Raw genomic sequence first — 25,912 nt, 5'->3', positions numbered from 1 at the left:
GAGAATAGAAACAAAAACTGTAGACAGTTGGTCTCCACTCAAAGAGCAAGATTTATTGTCGGACGAACGTCTGCTGCTACTACTCCTTCTTCTTTTTTTCTTCTTCTTCGTTTTGTTTCTGGTCTTCTTGTTCTGCATCTGATCTTTTGCTTTATCTCTTCCTACATATATACTCGGTTCGACGAATCGCCTAATCTCTTTTCGCGTCCCCGATTTTTCTAGTTTATTGGCAACTTTCGGAGTAAATTTTACTACCGGAAAATTTCAGTTTAATGCTCTGGATATTTTTTTGTTTGTTATTTTTAGTGTTTTAGTATTTAGTATGTTGAAATTAATCGTATTTTTTTATGATACAATACGATATGATTTGTTGATTTGAAAAACGAAGGGCAAACAAAAACTGGTTAGATTGAAAGAACATTAAATAAGTTAACGGAAATAGAGTAGAGTGGAGATGAGAAAATAAAATAACGTGTATATAATTATGTTTTGTAGAATATCACAGATCTAGAAACCTTCACCTAGTTTAATTGTATATGTTTCTTGGACAAAACGTAGTCCGATATATTGCGGTGGTAAAAACAACATTAATCAATTTTAAACGGAAATGTTTGTTATTCAGCGTTGAGCTTTTTTATAACTGAATCTATTAATTAGAACATTGTAAGATCTTGGAAAGTATTTTATAAAATTAAATTCTGAAATTTTTAATAAAAATTTTTATGTTTTTAATTTTTCTCTTTGCACAGAAAGAAAAATTTCTTGACTGGAGAACAAAATTCTTGGCTCAAGAATTGTGTTGGCCGAAGTAAAAATTTTTCTTGAAATTCTATTCTTGGTGGAAGTAATTTTTTTTTTAATCAAATTATCATAAATACTTGATACAATAAATTTTTATATTTGATCAAGATTTTTAGATACTTTAGGGAAGCAGCGCCACCTACTTCAGCTGAGAAAAAAGTTTTCACACCTTAAAAAAATTTTTCTCTTGAATATTTGATACCTGTTTTATACTATTTTAGCGTGCAATTATACATATTGAATGAAAAAAAATGATTCAATAATATTTGATTTTCCAATTTGATATGTTAGTTAATAAAAATATTTATGAAAATTTACTTCTATCGAGATATTTAATTTTTTGGAGCAAGAGAGAAAATTTCTTAAGGCAAGAAAATTTACTTCTATCAAGAACAAAATTTTTTGGAGCAAGAGGCTGAATTTTCTCAAAACAAGAAGATTTTCTTGACTTAAATAAATTTTCTTGGATAAAGATATGTATTTCTCAAAGCAAGAGAATTAATTTTCTTGTAATAAGTTAAATTTCTTGTGTCAAAAAATTTTTTTTTCACTCAAGAAATTAATTAGGAAGAAAAATATTTTCTTGGCTCAAGTCAACCTTTTTTTCTGTTTATAAATTGAAAAAATATTAAATAAAGATTTTGGAAATAATTTTACGTGAAAAATTAAATTCCACATTTTTAAAAATTAAAAAAAATTTTTTCAAGCAATAAAATGACTGAAAAATTGCAGAAATAACTCTTAAAAAAAAATATAAATATTTATAGCAGTAAAAAATTGAATTGAATATCAGCTATACTTGTTTAATAAATGGTATCCTTCAAACTGATTTAAATCAGATTGTTTAGCATGTCAAATTTAATTGGTACTCCAGTGGATTAAACCATTTATCTAATTGTCGATTTGTCTCAATGTCATAAATACCGAACCGTTATTGTACGAAAGCTCTTTCTACGAAAGCAATTTTCGAATATAAATATATATTAAACATATTTATAGTTATGTTTATAGTCTACTGTAATAATTTAAATCTCGCGATACATCATATACGAATTACTTGGAATAACTAATTAAAACACATCTGTTACATCAGAGAATGTATAATAAGAAGTATAAGCACACGCTCGCCCAGTAGACGAATAAGTTAAAACGAAAGTAGAAGTAGAAGTAGAGGTAGATGCAGACTTAGGGCGAAAAGTGATGTCTACAAAATAAAAAATATCAACAGCTGATACTCGCAAAACGTTTCTAGTTAAGAGATCAACCGCGCACACTAGACATGACATTATTTTAAAGTCTGTATTTAATGGACAGTAGGAAATACAAATATAGTGGACGGATAGAATCGTAAGACGGATTTTGCTTTTGCGAGTAAGAGGAAAACTCGACTAGTATAGAGACTAGAGAGTTTAGTCTAAATGTTATACGCCGCCACACCACAAACAAGCAATATCGAGAAATAGTCAGCACTGAAAAGTTAACTCAAGGTATCTTTGTACGAGTTTACGTCGCGAATTAACTCTTTCGTGGAAAATCTCTTTCACATTTTGTAATTCAACATTTTCTTCTTATATTACACCCGGATCTTCATTTTTTAGTAGATTTCATAGAAATCTAACTATTGCATTGATCTTCATGACGGAACTTTTGAAAAATTTTGATATATTTCGACTCAGTTCATCAAACTGATTCAGAAAAAAGTTTGGATAATCCAAAAGTGCACGACTCATAATGCTCATTTAATTATGAAATTTTAATAAAGTAAAGAATGTGAGAAAAAAAATATATAAAACAGATAAAATAGCACGATAATGCCCAAGCGCCTCTAGTGGGATAAATGTACACAATATATATAGATACACAGTCTTCTGGTTTTTGTTTTATTTTATTAATTGTACATAAACGACACTGAATTACTTAGCTATTCGCATTCGGTGACCTACAACTCTCTCAAAGAATTAAAAAAAAAAAAAAATTCAACTCAATTTATGCATTTTTTCTACAAGTTACAGTGTTTTCAGAATTTCATATATGACGAACAGGAAAATTTTTTAACCTATTTAGATGTTTTTTCTGTTTCTATTGCACTAAATCAATTTTTGAAAAGTGTCTCATTAATCTCTATTAAATTATCTTGACAATAGTATGCAAAATATCTTGATTCCGTGAACTAACAAGACTATAATAATAAAAATAGTTGCCGAAATAGGGCAAAAAAAATTTTTTCGATAGTAAAGCACTCTGTGATGCTTCGCATCATGAGTCGTGCAATATATGTCGAAATACATAAAAAATATATTTTAAATTTATTATATACTATAAAAAATATATAAATACATATATATATATATAAAATATGTATATTAAATATATTTTTAATAACTAACTTTTGGCCGATTTTCATATATATTTTATGTATTCAAAATATATTTTTTTTATATTTTTAGTTGTGTATTTTTTATATATTTTGAATATATCTAAAATATATTTAAAATATATATGAAAATCGGCCAAAAGTTAGTTATTAATAATATATTTACTATACATACTTTTTATAGATTGTTAATATATTTAAAATATATTTTTTATATACTTCGACATATATTTTTTTTATATTTTTTTTTCATGGGGGATATTTATATATATATATATATATATGGGATATAACGCGACTTGTCAGAGCGATAGTGTCTACAATTAGCAACGGATCTCCACCAAACTCAACATACTTCTTCTACAGATAAATACTGAAGTTAAGTTCGAAGATGAGCTTAATCGGTTAAGTAATTTTGAAATGCCAGGATTTCAAAATTTTCAAAATCTTAAAAATTCATATTTATGCATTTACTTACTCGAATAACTTTTTTATGGGATAATTTATTGAATCTCTGTAAATTGCATCTGGAAGCTCTTTAAATAAGCTTCAATTTGAGTACCATATTATATGCGTAGTCTCAAAATTATGTCTTTTTCCACTATGCCAATTAAGAAATTTGCTGTTGCAGTAGTTTTTTATTTTTTTTTTTTTATAAACAAACCTAGTAGTTTTTTTTTACCATTCATTATGAAATCTACTTCCATTTCGGCTGCCGAAAGACCTTTTTTTTTATTTGAATATTTTATTTTTTTTTCTATTTCAAAATTTTAATTATAATTTTAGAATTTATCAAACTTCTGACTACTGTTTATGTTTTAGTCTTATCTTTGAATATTTAAATTTTCTTTCTCTATTTCAAAACTTTTATCCCACTAAAATCAGATAAAAAAAGAACGATACTAATCATAACAAGTAGAGTGTAAAAATTTAAGATTTTCATTCCCGATAGTAATTTTTTAGTTTTTTTTTAGTCGATCATTAAAATTAAAAATAATCGTTTCAAAACGAAAATACAATTATAGAGTTAAAGCGATTATTATTACATCTTATTTCCATGGGTTACATAAGAAAACAAACATGTCGATTGTATAATGTAATTATTTATCGACTTAAAGAAAAAGATAAATAAACGAATGATTGTTTGCTCAAAATATTATTAAAGGTAAATTGATAAACGTAATAAAGATAACTGACCTTCATACATCTGTGCATATTGCGGAAAACCGGCGGCTCGTAACCATTTGCACGCTTCCTGGGCTTCGATTTCTGGAATAATTAAAAATTCAATCGTTAGTTTATCGTTTTATTTATTCAAAGCAAACATATAAGTTTTATTAAATTGTCTGTATATTCATTACGGTGGTCTCTGTTATTATTACTATTATTTATTTGTTATTCTGTTTGTTAATTATTAAATTAATTGAAAAATCATGTAGCTATTTCCATCAGGTGTTTTATCGATTGTCCGTTAGAAATAAACGGCCTTGACATTTTTACTTGTACGAGTAAAGACTTTCATTGCATTACAAGATTTATTTAGTTAAACACTAGTTGCTAATGGCAATAAATTTGTTTGCCTAATTGTCTACTCTTTCATTTTTATTTTTTATCTTTTAAATTTCAAAATAAATTATACCGAACAGCAATTAATAATATTCTTTCTTTTAATTTTTTAATGATACGATTTATTAATGATTACAAAAATCCATAATGGATAATTTCAAAATTTAAGACATTTTTAAATGAGTTACAAAATTAAATATCCTTGAAAAAATATTATTGTACTTTCTTTTCAGTAATTATTAGTTTGCATTGTTTAAGAAGATTTTAAATACCTTTGCATTGTTCCTATATTAAATATGATTCTTTAATTTTTTTGATAATAATTAATTACCGATCATTAATCATTTTAAAATTGCCATCATAATTATTGCAGACAAATTTACAGTATAATTTTTTTAGATAAATTTACTTGCTACCAATAAAATTTTATTGCTATTTAATGAAACGTTTGTTTGGCTGATCTCCAGATAATAATAAAAATATATTAAATGTTAATAAAAAATTTTATTACAATGTAGGCGAAGTTTTATTTAAAATAAGTCGATTTTTTTTTTTTGTATTAATGTGTGATAAATATTTATTTACGTGTTTAGATAAGATATAAATAAAATCTTTCAAATAACAAACTAAAAAATATTAAAGACTTTTATTCTTAATTGTGGAATTCATTAAAAAAGTTTTCACAAAAAATTAAATGTGAATTTTTTAAATTTATCTGAAGTTTATAAAGTGTATACAGAATAATAGAAGCCCTTAATTTTAATAAGCTTTAGTAGTAAAGTTAGCAGGGTTCATGACCCTATTTAATAATTCATTAAATATTCAATTATTTCTTGTAAAGCTATTGGCGAACAATAAGCCAATAACGAAAGACTTTTAAGGCAAGGGTATAAAGAGGTTACGAACTTCAGTACCGAAGTAACCACCAAGGAAGTAACATCATTAAGCATAAGTTTTACATTTTCAATTATTCACACTAATTTCCAAATTATCGATTCATTTCTTATGATATACGTCATACAGCGAGGAAATTTTATGGCTGAAAATTACATCAATTACGGTACGCAATTTATTTCAATAATCCTATTGTTTACTTCAATATTTTTAAATTTGTACATCAATTTATACTCGTTTATTTTTAAATTCAAAAGGTCATGCGTAAAAATATCAGTCAATTTTTGTTTTATAGCATCAAGCTATTCGATTAACTTCATATTTGTTGGGAAATAACTTTTAATGAAAAAAAAAAAAAGAAAATGTAATTTAAATTGTTTATAAAGAATTTCTTAACGCCTACATCAAATAGTTTTCCAAGTTAAATTAGCCTGCTATTTGCTTGAGTAGCTTTTCTTAACTGTCAAAGAGATAATACTCATATAAAATTAATCACTTTATTGCCAATCAGCAATCAAATTAATTTGTCTGGGCTACATGTGTCGTCTGATAATTAAAGAATTAATATCGCCAGGAAGTAAAAATCAAAATAAGTGTAATAATTTTATTATTAAGACTTGAATGAGTTTTTTGTAGAAAAATATTCCAAATTGTTTTCAAGATTATCAAGATTTTTTTTTTAATTAAAAACAAATCACAAAAATTATGATTTTTGCAATTTTTTAGAATATTCTATATCTGTCCTTTGAATTATGAATAATGGTCTTGAATTTATACAAAAATACCATAAAAAACAGCAGTTTTGTCCCGAATTTTCCAACAATAAATAAAACAAAAAAAGAATATAAAAAAAAAATTGTATTTTTAGATTAGAAGTTTTTTAAAATTAATTTTTTAAATTAATTATTTTAAATTAATTATTTTAATTAATTTTTTTAATTAATTTTTTAAATTAATTAATTAATTTTAAATTAATAAATTAATTTTAAATTAATTAATTATTTTGATCAATTAATTGATTTTTTGAACTAATTAATTTATTTAAAATTAATTTATTTTTTTAGATTAATTAATTTATTTCAAATTAATTAATTTCTTTTAAATTAATTTCATTTTAATTTACAGGCATGTATGGATAATACTCGCATTCCATGCTTGCAAAGGTGGACCATCTAAGAAACTTCGCCGTCCATTTTACGGCATTAACTAATTTTCCAATTATTTTAAACATAAAAACCCAATTCGTATAATTAAAAAAACACACAGTAAAAAAATTTTCATCAAATTCAACACAAATATTTGTGTTACTGACTGTTTTTACACGAACTAATATTAATTCCACATTCTAGTGGGTTAAATCAACAAATGAAAATGTTAAATTCTACACACTCGAGTGTAATATTCTAGACAAAAATTTTTATACTTTACACAACGACGAAAAATTTTTTAGTGTAAAAAAAATACTATTCAAATCGTCTAAGCCATTTTCAATCGATCCTCTCACCAAAGAACAGCTTATCAATATTTCTTTTATAATGTAGAAATAAGACTGATGTTTATTACTACTTAAAAAAAAATTTTTTACATCGATTCATTAGTCAATAACGTTTAATTATAAATAAACTCAGTGGACAAGACTTTTGGCACTTAACTCGTGCGTTGGCGTACCTCTTTCGCTCGTTGTGTCAACACACCCATAGTCAAAATCTCCATCCACTCAGTTACATAAAAATTAAATGTATTAATTCAGATTGCATCGAATTTTTTGTTAATTTTTTGAACAAAATATTTATTTAATCTTTAAAAATATTTTTCGTCAAATCTTTGCTGTTATTAAAAGACCTTTTGGTCTTCTGAACTTATTGACAATGTACGAAAATTTAAAAGCAATAAAAATGAATTTTGAGTAAAGGATTTTATTATAAATTATAAAGAAAAGATATTTACATGGAGCAAAACGGAAGCGAAAGAAAAGGGAATTACAAATATGATAAAAATAAATGTTGTTTGATGTTTGAATATATATGACGAGGGTTTACCACATACGAGAGCTACAAAAAGTGTATCATGTTCCTTGTAACCTGCCGAGGTAGAAGGGTGGTACCGTGGTTCAGCCTTACAAAGAATAAATAATGAATAAAACTGGCCCGATGATACTGTACTGAGTACGACAAAGACGCGGACGATACCGTCGACATTGCACGTAACCGGTCCTCGGGATGTTATTCTTTTATCTCCCAACCCCGTCTACGTTTTATTATTTATTTATTTATTTGTTTGGTCCTTTGTCTTCTGCCCAGTCACTCATTCACTCGAACTCGGACTTGGGCTCTACTCAGCTTCATCTCCGTCTCCATCTCCAGCTCCAGTATCCCAGTATCGCCCTACACTATCCTCCCTAGCTCCCTAGTGTACCACTTGAGTTGTAACTCGTCGCAGTTATGTGACAACTGCATGTGTACCCAGCGATATAATATCTGGACGCAAAACCTAGCCAGCCTATACTAAAGAACGACTCCAAAAACAAAAAGAATAACGTAAAAAAAAATACTAAACTAAACTTTTGTTTTTTATCATTCGACATAAACCCGTGTCACGCTATATTCTTTTGTCGTTAAACAGACTGAAATATACAGACTGGACTACGGCTTAGCTTCTCTTGCATTCAACGACTTTGACTTTATTCAACTCTACTTCACTGGAGATACTTTTGTGACAAGACACAAGAACCCAAGATTGGAATCTAAGTCACTGATAAAAAAATTCTCGTATATTTGATTTAGTTCGAAGAACTGGAAATCGAATTATTCAATCTTTAGTTTTTTCGGGTTTTGCATATAATTGTTTTTATGCTTTGAAAGTTCCAATTTTTTTCGAGACTTCTATGGAAAAAATTTATTATCTATATTATTAAGAGAATAAGAAAAATTTTGTGTTCAGGTTAATCATGTGGTAAAATCGGTTTTTTTGGTGTTATTGCAAAGGTCTTGATTTGAATTTGTACTTTTTCAAAGTTTCATATCATTCTTACCGATAGTGAATTTATTATGATAAGTATTTAGGCTGCATTCGAAAATGCTTTATCTTTAGATATATAATTAAGAAATTACCTTGTATCTTGAGAACTATTCACATTTTTAAAGATATAAGCTCACCCCGACATTACACTCATCGAGACCTTTCATTTGAGTACCCACATCAATTTTTCGTATATTTCATATATATATTATATATATGTATATATGAAAAATATATTAGAAATGCATGTGGGTACTCAAATGAAAACTCTTGATGAGTGTAACATCGGGATGAGCTTATATCTTTAAAAATATCAATAATTGAGAAATGACCTTGTATCTCGTGAACTATTGAAATTTTTAAAGATATAAGCTCATCCCGACATTACACTCATCGAGACCTTTCATTTGAGTACCCACATAAATTTTTCATATATTTCATATATATTATGTATATGTATTTATGAAAAATATATCAAAAATGTATGTGGGTACTCAAGTGAAAGCTCTTGATGAATGTAACTTCGAGATGAGCTTATATCTTTAAAAACGTCAGTTTCAAGAAAGTACAGTGCAATTTATCGAAAGTCATTATTTAATAAAGCAAAATTTTATTTATTTATAGTTTACAAGTCACGGCAGTCACATAGCGACTGAAAAGTTGCTAGTAATTAAGTAAATAATAGTACTATAAAAAATATATTTTCAATAGCTAACTTTTGAGCGATTTTCGAATATATTTTATTTTATAAATTTTAATTATAATTGGAATATATTAAAAATGTATCTTAAAAATGTATAAAAAGTATATATGTATAAAAAAATTTTTTAATTTATTTTGAACTAAATAATATTTTTAGTATCTTTTTATTATTAAGATGTATAAAGTATATATAAAAATAAACAAAAAATTAGCTATTGAAAATATATTTTTGTTATAAATTATTTTTATGAGGAATTCCCAATTTTTTGTTCATTTTTATCCTCAATATTACCTTGAATATTTTTTTCGAGTTTTATTATTTTTTACTCTAATCTCCGAGATACTCAAGAGATGATTGATCAGTCCATGACTGTCAAAAAAATGTAAGTTATATAATAAATAGTACGACAATACGAGTCGACAGATATCCTCATCAATCATTATTTATATAAGGACTGTTTGCCATTAGTTATTCAAAAACCCTGACCTAATACTTGCAATGTATCCAGTGCCGAAAATTCACACGTCCTTGGTAGTCGAAAAATAAAGTCTCTACGTAATGATGTTATCGAAGTTCCCGAAAAGCGAATGAGAATTAAAGTAGTATAGTCGAGCAAAAAATATGTATTTTTAAACCTTCACAAATTTATTGACTGCTTTAATTTTTATTTTATTGCACGGTTGTTTCTAAATACGAGGATTTGTTTAAAAAAAGTTTGTAAATATTTGAGATTTTGTCTTACTGTAATTTTTATTGAGATAAAAATATAAAACTAAGTGAAAAAGTTTTTGGAGTAAAATGTATTATTAAAGAGATGAAAGTGACAGTGATAAGAAGAAACCCCGAGTGAATCCAGACTTTAAATATGTACGTGAATAAATAAGTCGAGAAATTCAAAAATTTTAGGGGTCCTTAGGGACTGAAGGTGGTGAAAATAGAAAAATAAATTGATAAGAAAGTCGGATAGATAGTGAAGAGAATTGAGGGTAGCCTCGGTGCTGAGAAAGATTATTCGAATAGGATGTTGTCTTATGATAGCATCTGTCTTGACAGGAAAATATATATTCATATTAGGTTCAATAAAGTTTGAGTGATTTTAGTATAATAGAGAAAAGTAAGATTACGTCGTGAGTGAGAAGAAAAATTATTTACAATTAAGTCAAATTTGAACAAATTTTTTAAAAATTTTTGTTTACTACTTAGTAAAAGAGTTTTCTGATAAGTCTGATATGAAAATTGGCCATATATGGCTTAATATGTCTTGATATGACCATATATATTTTTTCGATTGAAGATAGTGTTGAAAATCTTCGACAGAGGGCGTATGTTCGCTAAATCGTTCTCTAACAAGAGAGTTAAGTTCTAAAATAAAAGTCATTTTTTAATTAAGTCAAAAAAAATTTTTTTGACTCTTTTCAAAAGATTCCACTGAAAAAAAAAAATTAATTTGATTCAATAAAAAAAACCAAAAAAAATCATTTTGAAGACTTCAATTTTCTTGAATAAATTTTAAAAATTCTGCAATAAAGAAATTCTTTTTGAACCGGTGACGTTAGCCGAGTCGTCGAAGGTGCATGGCCTATAGAGAACTCGGACTAACTTACCGGCCAGGCGTGGGTTCGAATCCCAAGCTGGTCTTAGAAACCAACTTGGTTGATATTCGGCCCTTGCCGCGTAGGTTAAGATTTACACAACCCAAAAAGACCCAACGTACCACTCCCAACAGTTAAAAATCGGCGATATGACCACAGCAGTTAAAACCGACTCTAAATAATAATAAATAAAAAAAAAAAAAAAAAAAAAAAAAAAAAATTCTTTTTGGTTCAAGTAAATTCAACTTTGTTCGAGAATTTTTAGTCTTAATTCAAGACAACAGAATCTTTATTCCTTAAATTCAGTAAATTTTTTTTCAGTGTAAATTTATTAGTGTTGATTTAAATAAACCTCATATTTTATGAGACTGAAGTTAGGAGACACTTGACAATTTTTTGATTCTTCTTTAAAAATAAACCAGACATAGAAAATTATTTATAAAAATCTCATTCATAATTTTTCAGAGCTTTTAAAGATGAAGTTTTTAAATAAAAGTTTTTTGCTATAATTTTTTTGTTAAAAAAATTCTAAAAATTATCAGATGTCTCTTAATTTCAGTATCATCACATTTTTACACTGAAGAAAAAATTCTTGACTGGAAGGTAAATTTTCTTGGCTCAAGAAAATATTAAGGAAGATTGAAAATTTCTTGAATGGTCAAAGTTTCTTTAGCCAAGAAAATTTCTTCTTGCTCCAAAATAACTTTTGTCTTCCTTAAAATTTTCTTGGTGCAAGAAGTTTATTTTTTCTGTGTAGAAAAAATAACAATTTATAATAAAAAACTTTTTTATTGTCATACATAGCCTGATATGGCCATATATGATCAGATCAAGCCACATATGGCCATATCAGAAAGTATTTACACTTGACAAGCATTAAACTGAGAACTAAGTAGAGATTGATTAAATTTAGGAAGCACTTTTAGGCAAAAACTTTGTTAATTATAATTAAATGAATTTTTTATAATATAAAACATTAAAAATGATAAATTGTGAATAACGCCCATTGTCCCATTTAATCCTAGTCCAGTGTACTGTCCTCAATGAAAAGAAAGTAAATAACAAAAATGAAAACAAGACAATGTCGTAGGTTGAATAAGAAACAGAAGAGACAAAAAGTTTAGAATTTTCTGAAAGGTCATTTACTGATGTGCTTGCACTCTTACTAACACAAACGCACAATACCAGCCCGATGTGACTTTTTAAGCGTGGGAGGGTTATAACGAGATAAAGTATCCTTTTATATGTTAAAAGATCCTTGGGTTAGTCACGGGACTTATCCATGCCTCGATTAATGTATCGTCGATTGCTTTGTCCTTGATCACGTAAAAATTAAACAAAACTTTTTAAAAAGAGCTTTTTTTATTTTGATTCATTGACTTTTTTTTATTTTTATTTCTTTAATCAGTTAACCGTGCGAACGTCGAATCGCAAAAAATCTAGAAGTTACTAGTATGGTGCTTCTGGTGCTGCTGTTGTTGGACTACACAGTGTGTAGATTGTGCACAAAGTACGCGAAGAAGGCTCGCTATTCATCAGAATTTATGTATGCTGTCTGTTATTATCGATCATGCATTCTGATGAGATGTTTCTTTGTAGCAAACATTAAAAAAAATTTCAATAAAAAATTAATTTAATTTAGTTTTATGGGAGGCAATAAGTTTTGTTGATTATTAAATTTTTTATTGTTATTCATATTGTTTATTAATGGTTTGGAAAAGTTGATTGGCCTTTTCAAAACTCTTGACAACCTGTCATTCAGACTGTATAGATCTTTTGTACTTTTCAAAGGGCCACGCCTTTTCCAAGCCTCTTCTTCAACCCCAGTCAAAAGTTAAATCATTTGAATATCTATTCATAATAATAATAATGACAATAATCATAATAGAATATTCATCTTACGTTATTACAATTTGAGTTGGGTTTTTGATAACAATCATTGGAAATTTTCCGATAAAATTTTAAAAACTATCGTGAGATCTAAAAAATTTTCATGTCAAATTTTTTTCAATAAAAATGAAAATTTTTTTCAATAAAAATGAAAATTTTTTACTTTAAAAATTTATTCAAAGTATAAAGTTGTGTAAAAAAAAATATCGATAAAAGTCATTTAAAATATTTAAAGAAATTTTGATATTATTAAAGCGATATAAACTTGAAATAAGAATGAAGATTAAATTGTAAATAACTGAAAATTTTCTTATAAAGTTTTAAAAACTATTGAGAGATCTAAAATATTTTTTTTCAATAAAACTGAAAATTTTTTACTTTAAAAATTTATTTGAAGGATAAAAATAATTAAGGATAAAGTTATATAAAAAAAATATCGATAAGACTTATCTAAAATATTTGAAGAAATTTTGATTTTATTGAAGCGATATAAACTTGAAATAATAATGAAGATTAAATTGTAAATAAAAATATTTTTGGGCATAGTCGGGAGACAATGATACTAAAACAGGAGTCTGTTCTTGTTTGAATGAACCGTAATATTCTCGTAAAGATAAACACCCGAGTTTCGCAATGACTATTATCACTGTTAAGTAGTTTTCGGTGTGTGAAGGTAAACAAACTAATAATGATATGATATGATTATTTTTAATATTAAAAATACTTCCATATAAAAATTTAATTGTAAAAAATTTAATTTGTTCAGAAAAAAAAAATTCCTTACTAATTTTTTTTTTAATTTATATCTAAAACTATGACGAATAATTTTATTTGTATCAAATTTTTAATATCACTCCTTGCAGTTTAATTATAAATATAATTGTAATAAATGAATAAAATAATAAATCAGTGATCCATAAACAAAGTAACTGTTAAGCGTTGTAAAAAGAGGACTAAAATTGAAACAGTAACAGTTAAGTCATGAGAAGATTTGTTTATCCAGCTTGTATACCAAGTAACGGATAATCTGGTGTAAAATCATCAGTTAAAGTCTCGCCCGAATAAGAATAAAAACTAAAGCGAGCACAAAAGAAGTGTTACAAAAAAGTGTTTAACTTTTTTCTAAATGGAACGAAAATTTATTGAGTGTTGAGCGTTGAATGTTTCTTGGCGGTATAATTTTGTTCTGACTTACATATTAATCTCGAGCGTGTATGATGTTATGTTGGTTTTGTAAGGCAAGATTTTTACTTTTATTTCCGATGTATTCCGTAATAAAGTTAACATATAAGAATGTATAAGAAGCCTATTGGTTACATTAGAGTAGACTACATTAGCTACTGAATGGTTGGTGTATTGAATCATTGAATCGGGTTGAACATGTCGTTGACTTGTTAAAACACCACCCAGACACCCGCGAGTCCCCAGAAGATATTTCCTGGTTAAGGTTGCGTGTTTAACTGTCCCACACGAGCTTACTTATCTACATTTGAAGTTAAAGATATATTAACCCACCGGATATTTTTATTTGAATAAATACACGGGAGTTCGAACTTAAAATTTATACACACCTCTAATACTTGCTCCTATCGTATTTATATGTATGTATGTATGAAAGTAAGAAGGTAAGAGTGTGCTGTGTATTGAGTATGACGATAATACTGGATTCACAATCTCAGCAGTACAGAGTTGAGTCGGTAGCCAGGATGCAAATGCATCCCGTCTCTCTACCTACGCAACGTTTGCTAGCGGCAACGTTTAGCAGCTCATTAAAATCTTCTCTTAGAAACGGCCAAGTCAATTTACCATTCTAGGAACACAAGTGTTATGAAAAATAATAAAAATAAACAGTTAATTCTATTTTTTTTTTTCAGCGAATCAAAAAACAACTTATCATTTAATGTTTTTTATATTGCGTGACAAATTTTATTAAATTTTTTTTTTTTTTAAATCACTAACTTCAAAAAGTCGAAGTTCAAGATATATGCGCTTTTAGCTTTAAGAAAATTTTTTTAATTCAAAAGGGAACAAAAAAAATTTATGTCTCGGTGAATTTTTGGAGTAAAAATTGATAATTTTACTTACTCAAAAAATATAAAAAAAAAATTATTTAAAAATGAGACAAGAATTTATATAAAATCAAAATATTTTAGTTACTGTAGAAGTTGCAATAAAGTTGCTGAAACATTAAATATGAATTATAAATAGATTCGTAATGATTTACATAAAAAGTCCTCCTCACGATTGAAATAATTTATATTATTAAAAGAATGAGAAAAATTTTGTTTTCAGGATAGTCATATGATAAAATCAATTTTTTTAGTGATATTTAGTGTCATTGCAAATGTCTTGATTTGAATTTGTGCCTTTCAAGGTTTCATTTCGTCCTCACCGATAGTCAATTTATTATGATAAGTATCTAGAATGCATTTGAAAATGCTCTATCTCTAGATACATAATTAAGAAATGACCTTGTATCTTGTGAACTATTAACATGTTTAATTTAAAGATACAAGCTCATCCCGATGATACACTCATCAAGACCTTTCATTTAAGTATCCACATCAATTTTTCATATATTTATATCTATTATATACATGTATATATGAAAAATATATCGAAAAGCATGTGGGTACTCAAATGAAAGCTTTTGATGAGTGAAACATCGGGATGAGCTTATATCTTCAAAAACGTCAATAGTTAAGAAAGTACAGTGCAATTTAAGAAATATCTCGTGAACTATTGACATTTTTAAAGATATAAGCTCATCCCGACATTACACTCATCGAGACCTTTCATTTGAGTACCCACATCAATTTTCCATATATTTTATATATTTATATATTTCACAAATACCATATATATAAAATATATGAAAAATGCCATGTGGGTATTCAAATGAAAGGTCTTGATAAGTGTAACATTGGGATGAGCTTATATCTTTAAAAATGTCAATAATTAAGAAAGTACAGTGCAATTTAACAAAAGTCATTATTTCATAAAGCAAAATTCTAATTTTTTTTTATTTCACAAACCACGGCAGTCACATAGTGACTGCAAGGTGGCTAGTCAGTTATACTATTATTAATAACACAAGCAAAATAGTATTTGCAAATTATTGAAGTACAAAAAATTTCAAAATATAAAATTATTCCTAACTATTTTCTCAAAAAAACTCAATTATAAACTTACCCAATAAACTAAACTTCAACACCATTAAAACCTCATAACCCACCAAAAGTACATTAAATATATCACTTTCGACACATATATAATGTAAAAGTGCTTTAATACTTATTTTCTGTGTACTGAAGCCTATAAGAGATAGGTAAAGATCCCTGTTGACAAGCACAATGTTTGCTCACAGTGATTCAACATGCGTCGGTGCATTTTCCGAACGGTATATACATATCTCCATTATAAATTTCCCAGCATCATCTTTGTACAACTATCGATTTTCAATATAAATGTTTACAAAAAAAGAAGTTTCAACAAAAAGCAAACTCTTTTGTGCCTCGAAATAGAATAAACTTGTTTTTTTCTCGTTAAAAGTTTAACCGAGTTTTTTTAATTTCTGTTTCACCTAAGTAATTTTACCTTTTTTATTTTATGCACTAAAAAAAGCCGTAAGAATTCTGATGACCAGATATCGAGAATAGAAACTCGAGCAACATTTTATTCGTGCCACCACGCAATGTCAGTCAATTTAGTGCATTGCAATTTAATTGCGCTTTTTTGCTTTTATTATTTTATTACTTAATTTATTTAATCATTTTTTCGTAACTTGGTTTGTTTAAACTCAGTTCTAAGAAGTTCTATCCATGCTGTATGCATACTTGTACTTATATTTACAACATTCTAAATTTGAAGCTTCTTATTCGCGGTAACCGCTGCAGAACTATATGTATACTAAAACGCTTTAGATCCAAGTTTAAGTCGGTAATTGACGTCGATAGTCTGCAGTCGAATCAACACCAGCTAAGCCAACTAAACAAGTATATCGTATATCGTATATCCTATATCGTATATCGGTTTTAGTATCGTTCCTTTTATTTATTATATACATAAACATTTATTGGTTTTTATCAGCTCAAATGAAATGGGCCACAATGGGTTAATGGTTAATGGGTTAACGATAGCATTATTACGGCGTCTCTCATCTCTTTCATTTGATACCTTAATAAATATATCATCAAAATAGTTGTTAACACTCGTATATAATATATAATAAAAAATCGTAATAATAATAATAATAATAATTCTCTACTCGGCTCATTTAATCTTTCTCTCTTTTAAACTCACATCGGTCCATCTCTTACTCTATACACTACTTAACATTTAAATTTTGTTCTTCCATTTCTCTTCTTCTCAACTTGTTGCTCTTATTCTCCAGTCTCTGTTTTTTTTCCTTAAATTTTTTACCCACCACGTAGTTCTCGAGAAAACGACTTACTCGTCATCAGCGTTCGTGCAATAGAGCGTACGTTTTATTCACGTAAACAACGCACGCACCAAAGTGTACTCCTCGAAAATTTATTTTTCAAACGTCATGCCGACTAAAAAGTGGATAAAAAAAAATTAAAGAAATAAAAGGATAAAAAATAAAAACAAAAAGAAGAGGAGGTTTGATCTCCAAAGAGGCCGATAGAGGATTTACTATATACTATATACACCAGAGGAATACGTGATTATATGAGCGAGTAAGTGATTGTTTGGATACAAACCGATTATTTTAAACTCAGAGGTTAAATCGATGTTTATAATTGCTTTATTTTTATTTCAATTTTGGTAACTTCATTTATTTCGGTATCCAAAGAGAAAAAGTTTTATCGTCTGATTTTAAAATTCAAGTGAGATTAATTTAGTACCGACTGATACTTTAACAGAGAGAGAGAGAGGATAATTGAGGGGAAGTGGAAAGGAAAAAGGGGTAAAAGTACACTTCTAGGCAAAGTTGAAAATAACATTTTAGCTGGTACGATTTGCGCGTGTGCCAGTTCGTCGAACCCATATCACTAACTCTACACTACTACTGTTCTACTTTGCTCTGTTTCTCTGTAATACTACTAATATATATAGATATATATTATATATGTATTTGTGTATGTATACAATACAAATTCATTAACGTTATGACGCAGGATACCTCGTTTTTTTATCTCAAACCACGATGCTAACAGCTCCAATCGTGATCAAGTGCAATCAAGCTATTTTTGCGCTATCTTTCTTTTTTTAATTTATTTTTACTTCTATAGATTTTTATATATAATAATTTTAATTGCCTATTAAATTAAATTATTCTGGGAAATAGGGGTGAAAAGTTTTTAGTTACTGTAAATATTGTTATTATTATTTTTTGTTTAAAATTATTGCTGACTTTTACTGCGAGAAAATTATAGTTTTGTTAACGAAAATATAACTGTGTTAAAAAAATTAAATCGCTCAATTATCAGAGCATATATTTTAGTTTGAAGAATTTATTGATGTTATGTAAAAAAAATTTTTTTAATACCAGTTGAATCATTTAGTTGTTTACTTAAAATCCGGAAAAATATGAAGTCACTTTTCGTGTGAAGAAATTTTTATCGCTACCATTCTCAAGAAAATTTTTTCTAGTTGTATAATGAGAATTATTATTAAAAATAATAATTATTTTTTACATTTATAAATATTAAAAATTTTTTTGTTGAAATATTTAAAAAATTGCAACCTTGCAGTCACTATGTAACTGCCGTGACTTGTGAACTATAAATAAATAAAATTTTGCTTTATTAAATAATGACTTTTGTTAAATTGCACTGTAATTTTTTAACTATTGACGTTTTTAAAGATATAAGTTCATCCCGATGTTACACTCATTAGGAGCTTTCATTTGAGTACCTACATGCATTTTTGATATATTTTTCATATATACATATATATATATATATATATATAAATATATGAAAAATCGATGTGGGTACTTAAATGAAAGGTCTTGATGAGTGTAACATCGGGATGAACTTATATCTTTAAAAATGTCAATAGTTCACGAGATACAAGATCATTTCATAATTATTCATCTAGAGATAGAGCATTTTCGAATGCAGCCTTAATACTCATCATCATAAATTGACTATTTTCCAGCGATACCAACTTTAACCATAAAAACCCATTTTATCATATAAATACAATGGCTACAAAATTTTGCTTATTCTCTTAATAATATAGATTATTATTATCAATTAAAAATTCACAATAACTTTTTTCTTATATTTAAATTTATAATTAAATTTTTGCACGTAATAAAAGTTAAAAATAATTATAATTGATAAACATTATAATGTAAAATAAGAGGAATTATTTATGGAGTTAAAATAGATGCTTAGCTTTCTTGGTATGTGAATGAATATAAGATTAACTAATGTACAACATAAGCGGTTTATTATTTTATAATGTGAATGAAAATTTATCCCGTAAGCATCAATGTATACATAAATAAATAAAATAGGACTTCCTGATGGTGATGGCTGATGGGTAACTCAAGTGGCAATAACTGCCATTTATATTTTTTTAGCAAAGCCCCGTGAGAGGTAATACAACAGTACCATACAGCAATACTGTCTGGATCGGAGATCTCAGGTATCAAGAGACTGCTATGCTGTCTGATGGATTCCCTTGTGTAAATATAAATAGTCAAGTATAATAAATAAATATTACAGTTAACGGCTAACAAATCTAAATTTTATAATAAAATATATCAAGGAGATAATTGATTGCCGGAGGGTAAATATTTTTAATTGTCTCGTAGATTTTTAAACGGATCCAAGTGGTCTGGCCTAAAATAAAAAAAAGTAAATAAATAACTGTCTATTGTACAAGATGGATAGGCGTGAGATTTAAATACACTTACATATGTATATAAATATAAATATAAATATACAAGATATATTTGTGTATGTATAAGAAGAGATTCTGCGGGAGTAGGTTACTGTGAATTTCCAATAAGACGTTGAAAAATTTACGAGTGGTAAAGCAAAAGGCGAGAAAGCCTAATTTCTTCGAGCCCCAAGTCCATTTGTCACGTCAGCAAACCTGCCAATGGAGCTGAGCACAAGACCGAGCTTAATGCAAAAGTATACTACAAAGACAGCATGTGAAACGAGTTGCCGGACGTTCAATTAACGTGATAAGAAATCTGGGTACGGCCATTATTCGCGTTGCCTTTCTTCTATATATGTATATCCGAGATATACACATACATAAATATACATTTGCATTTAATATGTAACCAACTGTGTGGGAAAGATGTCTGCTGGAGACCAGCGACCAAAGACCAAAGAAGATAACAGATACAACTAAGGATTAATCCTTAACATCTCTATTTAAAATGTATGCTAATGGCAACAGACTTTAGTTTTAATTTCAGTGCATTTATTTTATCACCGGTCACCAGTAACTTCAATTCCTTCACCTTTGATTTTATCATTATTTATTTCTAAAACGAAATTTTTATTATCTGTATTGTTAAGAGAATGAGCAAAATTTTGTGGCCAGTGTATTTATATGATAAAATGGGGTTTTATGGTTTGATTTGGTATCGTTGAAAAAGTCGACTTGAATAAGTGCTTTTTCAAGGTTTCATATTATTCTCACCAATCGTCAATTTATGATGATGTTTCAGGCTGCATTCGAAAATGCTCTATTTCTAGATACATAATTAAGAGATGACCTTGTATTTCGTAAACTATTGACATTTTTAAAGATATAAGCTCATTCCGATATTACACTCATCAAGACCTTTCATTTAAGTACCCACATCAATTTTTCATATATTTATATGTATTATATATATGTATATATATGCAAAATATGGCAAAATGCATGTGGGTACTCAAATGAAAGCTCTTGATAAGTGTAACATCGCGATGAGCTTATATCTTTAAAAATATCAGTAGTTAAAAAAGTACAGTGCAATTTAACATAATTAAGAAATGACCTTGTATCTTGTGAACTATTGACAGCTTTAAAGATATAAGCTTATCCCGATGTTACACTCATCGAGACTTTTCATTTGAGTACCCACATCAATTTTTTATATATTTGTATATATTATGTATATGGATATATGAAAAATATATCAAAAATGCATGTGGGTACTCAAATGAAAGCTCTTGATGAATGTAACATCGGGATGAGCTTATATCTTTAAAAACCTCAATACTTAAGAAAGTACAGGGCGTTTTAACAAATATTTTGTGAACCATTGACATTTTTAAAGATATAAGCTGACTCCGACATTACACTCATCGAGACCTTTCATATGAGTATCTACATCAATTTTTCATATATTTCATATATATTATATATATATGTATATATGAAAAATATATCAAAATGGATGTGGGTACTCAAATGAAAGCTTTTGATGAGTGTATTATCGGGATGAGCTTATATTTTTAAAAACGTTAATAGTTAAAAAATTACAGTGCAATTTAACAAAATTCATTATTTAATAAAACAAAATTTTATTTATTTATAGTTCAAAAGTCACAGCAGTCACATAGTGACTGCAAGGTTGCTAGTAATTATACTAATTTTATTAATAAATATTCTTGCTTTACTAGGAAATTTGTGAAAAAATAATTGGGAGGTTGATTAGGCTTAGCGCAAGTGATGCGACGTCGAAGGATCCTGGTTCGATCCCTGAGCGTGACCATTTATTTCTTCCAAAGATTAGTTGTGAATTTTTTTATCATTTATTGTTTTATAAATTAATAGAACTTCAGAAAAAATTGATTTTTATTATTATTTAATTTAACCTCTTTACCGAGCAGAGCGAACTCGGAACTTATTGCTTCCTTTCATCAATACGTAATTCGATGAGTGTATTTAACATCAAAGGAAATTCAAATGTAACGGAAATAGCTGGTTTAAATACATTTAGTATTTTTAAGGCCGGTAATCGAAACCTTCGATATAAAAGCGCAGTTGTATTTGTTTGTATTATTTAATGTACATGTAGATGTATTTTGTTTAAGTGTGTATTTATGCGCCCTCGGGACAAAGAATCGAGATGCATCAACATTTATCTGCGTCATCTTTATGACGTCTATTGGTATATTGTTGGGCCGATCTGATAAACATTTAATGGTCTAATGTGGCTATTGATAAATAATAAATCACAAATAGTAATGAGAGACGTACTAAGTAAATATGTGAAATTAAATTAGCAATTTTTTGCAGAGAAAAATGAATTTTAAAATTAAAAAAAAGCAAATCATTATTCGATTTTTTTTACTTTGTGAAAGAATATATCTTTATTTTTCATTGATTCAGGAGAAAAGAAAATAAAAACTAAAAATAACAAAAACCATACAGCTGCATAATTATCAAATTAAAGAATTGTCTGTTTACCCCAAGTGACCCATTTTCCCTATTTTTCTTTATATCGTAAGTGAGAATTTGTAAACACAAATATAAAAAGTACAACTCTTTAAAAGATGATTCAATTTGCCCCAGTCCCAGTATTCTATATAAAATTCTTACGAATTTATTTTTTCCCAGGATTATTTATTAGAGGAAATTTAATTTAACGATTACGAAACTTTATAAAATATTATTATTATTACTATAAATTAAAAGTTTACAAAAACTGTTTGACCTATAAAGCTGTCGCGGATTTTCTGGTTCAAAAACATCATTATTTTAAAGCAATTTTTTTCTTTTCTTAAAAAAAAAAATTCATGAGGATTGATATATAATTTTTTCTCACGTTTTTGTGTGTATAAATTTAAAACTCGGGTAAATAATAATATTTACCGAAAATAATATACTTAAAATGTAAATAAAGTGGTGAATTCAATTTCGTAATTAAATACTTATTTTTTATTTTTACAGGATAAAATAAAATAAAATAAACAAGACCGAAAATACAAATATGCATCGACAAACTATATAATTAGTTAAACCATATAATTCTGATAATTATGGTAATCATTGTACAGAAAAGCACCGGATGCGTCGAAGGTAAACAAGATTTTATGATACGCCTTTAATTTTTCGTCACCGATTATTAAAACAAAGTACTCCAATTTATCTCTATCAATTATATTATTATTTATATTTTTAATATTAAAAAACATTTCCGTGTTTACATTAGATCCAAGTTTAAAAATAATCTTATTACCGTCTTGTGTGTTGATAATCGCCAAATATATAATCATGTATCCCTACCGCGAAGCGTTTATCAGCCGGCAAAAATAAAAGTACCGGCTCTTCTCGTCCACATCACAGTGTGTTGAAACATAAAATGATTCTTACGATGGCAATAAAATGTTAACTCTGCATATGTAAGGGTGTGAGAGTCTTCTTCCATTCCCTCAACTCGGAAACAAAATACAGGCAGACTCTGGATGTAAATAACTGGAGAAACTCTGGCTCGCTCGCTACTCACTTTGAGTATGAAAAATCGGGTGGGTTATGTTCGCGGATAGTTGTGTTGTATACGCTAAAAAAAATAGTTGTTTCTTTTTCATTACACATTTCAGCGTCAAGGAAAATTGTTTTACAGAATAATAAATGAAATAACAAAAATAGGCGAGAAAGAGGAAAGAGGCGCCAGCCGTTGCATAAACAGTATTCATAAATTATTCCCAACATGTAAGTAAATGTATATGTATAAGTATGATATTACTAATAAATAACTGTTTACTGAGATTAAACGTAAAAACAATTGAAAAAGTATGATTTAAGCTCTAAACAAAATTATCCTTAAGCCTGTAAGTTTAGACGGAATGCACTTTTGAGCGAGGGCATCAATTTTTATGAGCTAACATTTTGACATTTATCCTCGTACTTAACATCTTGAACGTGACAAATGTCAGCTTTCACGTTTTATGATCAACTCTCAAGATTGCAGTGTTTTGTTAGCTCGTAAACTCAAACATGTTTTCTTGAATTTTTTCCGAATCTTTTTTAAGCTTCGCCGTAAATTATTTTAATCACTTCAAAATTTGATAGATTGACCTATTTTATCTAATAGGGTAGTTACCGAACATCTGTTCGAGGAATTTAATAAAAGTCAAATGTATATCCTTTAAGAATTTATCCTTCAATACTTTCAACGTTGAATGAAAATGAATCAACTATTCAAGGATAAATATGAGAAGATGCCTTTATTGAAGAAAGATTCAGTGGATCCACATTTCGAAATGATAGAAAACTTTTATATGACAGTCTGCAAACTTACTTGCTCTATATTATTTATTAAATGTTCGTACTTTGATATTTACATATTCATAAATGTTACTTACGGATATTCGATACTAAAATTACCTTATTTTATATTAAATTCCGTTCAATAATTTTAACTCGACAAATTTTTTAGAAAATTCAAGTAAAAGTATTAAAAATTTTTTTAGATAAAAAATACTTGAAGAATTTACAGCAAAGTTGTTTAAAAAAAACCTCAACATTTTATGGTTTTATTCTTGTAATTTAATAGAAATGTTACGTAAATAAGCTGACATTAATTGAGGAGGAAAATTTACAAGTGTTCTTTTCAACAGCTAACTTTTTTTTTAATTATATTTTTATTGGTTTTTTTTTTATATATAATTTGCAGTTTCTATTAAAAAACTTGTATTTTAATTAAAAGGAAATCATTTTCCTTAATAATAATTAAAGAGAACTTTGATGAAAAAAAATTTTTAAAAAAAAAGCAAATATTTTTTATAATCGGTTTACTTTAATGAATAATTTTTTACTTGATGGAAAAAAAATATTACAATCAATAATTATTTAATGAGTTATTTTTTTATTTTAAACTACGAGATATTCTCTGATATTTAATTGTATTACTCGAGTGATACCTTGGATAAACTGTCAGGATTTTTATTTCACTTTTAATTAAAAAATTGAAGCTTGAAGACGCAATAAGATTAAATAATAAAATTATTTAAAAGAATTACGCAAAGAAATAAACTCGTAGAAATAATAGTTAACTTAAATATAGGGTATGAATGGAGTGATTTGTTGATTGAATAAATAAATCCACCAGAGAACAATGAATGAGAGTATTAACACCAGGGGAATATATAAATATGTGTGTTTTGTGTGTTACAATATGCCTTTTGAGAGAATTGATGGTAAATCGTGGAGGAAGCTTGGCAACCGATTCCAAACCGAGCGCCTGCCGGTTTATATTCTAATCTATTACGAGCACTCCAGGGGCTCCACAAATAAATCCACGGGTCCGCGGGCAAACTGATCGCCCCGTAAATATCGCCCACGTCCACAACACAGCCGTTTAACAAAAAATAAAAAAGGTGAAATCAAGAACAATTAAAAAAAAAAAGGATTTAATAATAAAAGCTTGATATGAGAGAAGCTCGGGGATCTGGGCATGCCATGGGATAACATCAAGCTACTATATGAGCACGTCATCGGATCGCACGTGTGCCACGCAGGTTCTAGAGTGGGATGATCGACGGCTGCCGTGCCACCGTAAATATCTCTAATTCATCATAAAAAAAATTGTATTTTTAATAATAACAGTTTTTTATGAAACTGGAAAATTTTTTACGTGAAAATTGACCTAAAATTTTTTTCTAAATTAAAATTGCAAACTTTGATACAAATTTTGATTATAATGCCTAAAAATTTAATTTTTAAATTATAAAAACTTTTTATCAAACTGTAAATAATTTTTTTTGTGAAAATTTTCAATAAAAAATTTTTTTTAGCCATAAAAAAAATTTTAATATTTTTTTCAATATTAGAATTTCAAATTTCAATTAAAAATTTATACCGTCGCTCAAAAATTATTTTTTTTTTGACAATAAATATAGTGTAAATATTTTAAAAAATTAAACACCGTATAAAAATAGATTTTTACATTATTGCACAGAAAGAAAAATTTCTTGACTGGAGAACAAAATTCTTAGCTCAAGAAAATTTTCGGGTGCTTGAAGAAAGACCGAAGTTGTGTTGGCCGAAGTAAAAATTTTTCTTGTAATTCTATTTTTGGTGGAAGTAATTTTTTCTTAATTCAAATTATCATAAATACTTGATACAGTAAATTTGTATATTAGA

At 27.5% G+C, this 25,912-nt stretch overlaps 1 protein-coding gene across 4 annotated transcripts in view; it reads right to left on the bottom strand.

The window, feature by feature from the left end:
• The window catches only part of LOC123268478 (rho GTPase-activating protein 7), a 141,362-nt gene that overhangs the window by 34,177 nt on the left and 81,273 nt on the right, over positions 1-25,912 (bottom strand). For all 4 annotated transcript variants that reach the window (XM_044733565.1, XM_044733564.1, XM_044733562.1 and 1 more), the window contains one exon: positions 4,373-4,444. In XM_044733565.1, coding sequence (XP_044589500.1) covers positions 4,373-4,444 — 72 coding nt within the window. The remainder of the gene's footprint in view (positions 1-4,372; positions 4,445-25,912) is intronic.

The sequence above is a fragment of the Cotesia glomerata genome, linkage group LG7, assembly GCF_020080835.1.
Source record: "Cotesia glomerata isolate CgM1 linkage group LG7, MPM_Cglom_v2.3, whole genome shotgun sequence".
NCBI classification, from domain to species: Eukaryota; Metazoa; Arthropoda; class Insecta; order Hymenoptera; family Braconidae; genus Cotesia; species Cotesia glomerata.
This window is presented reverse-complemented; position numbering and strand designations above follow the sequence as displayed.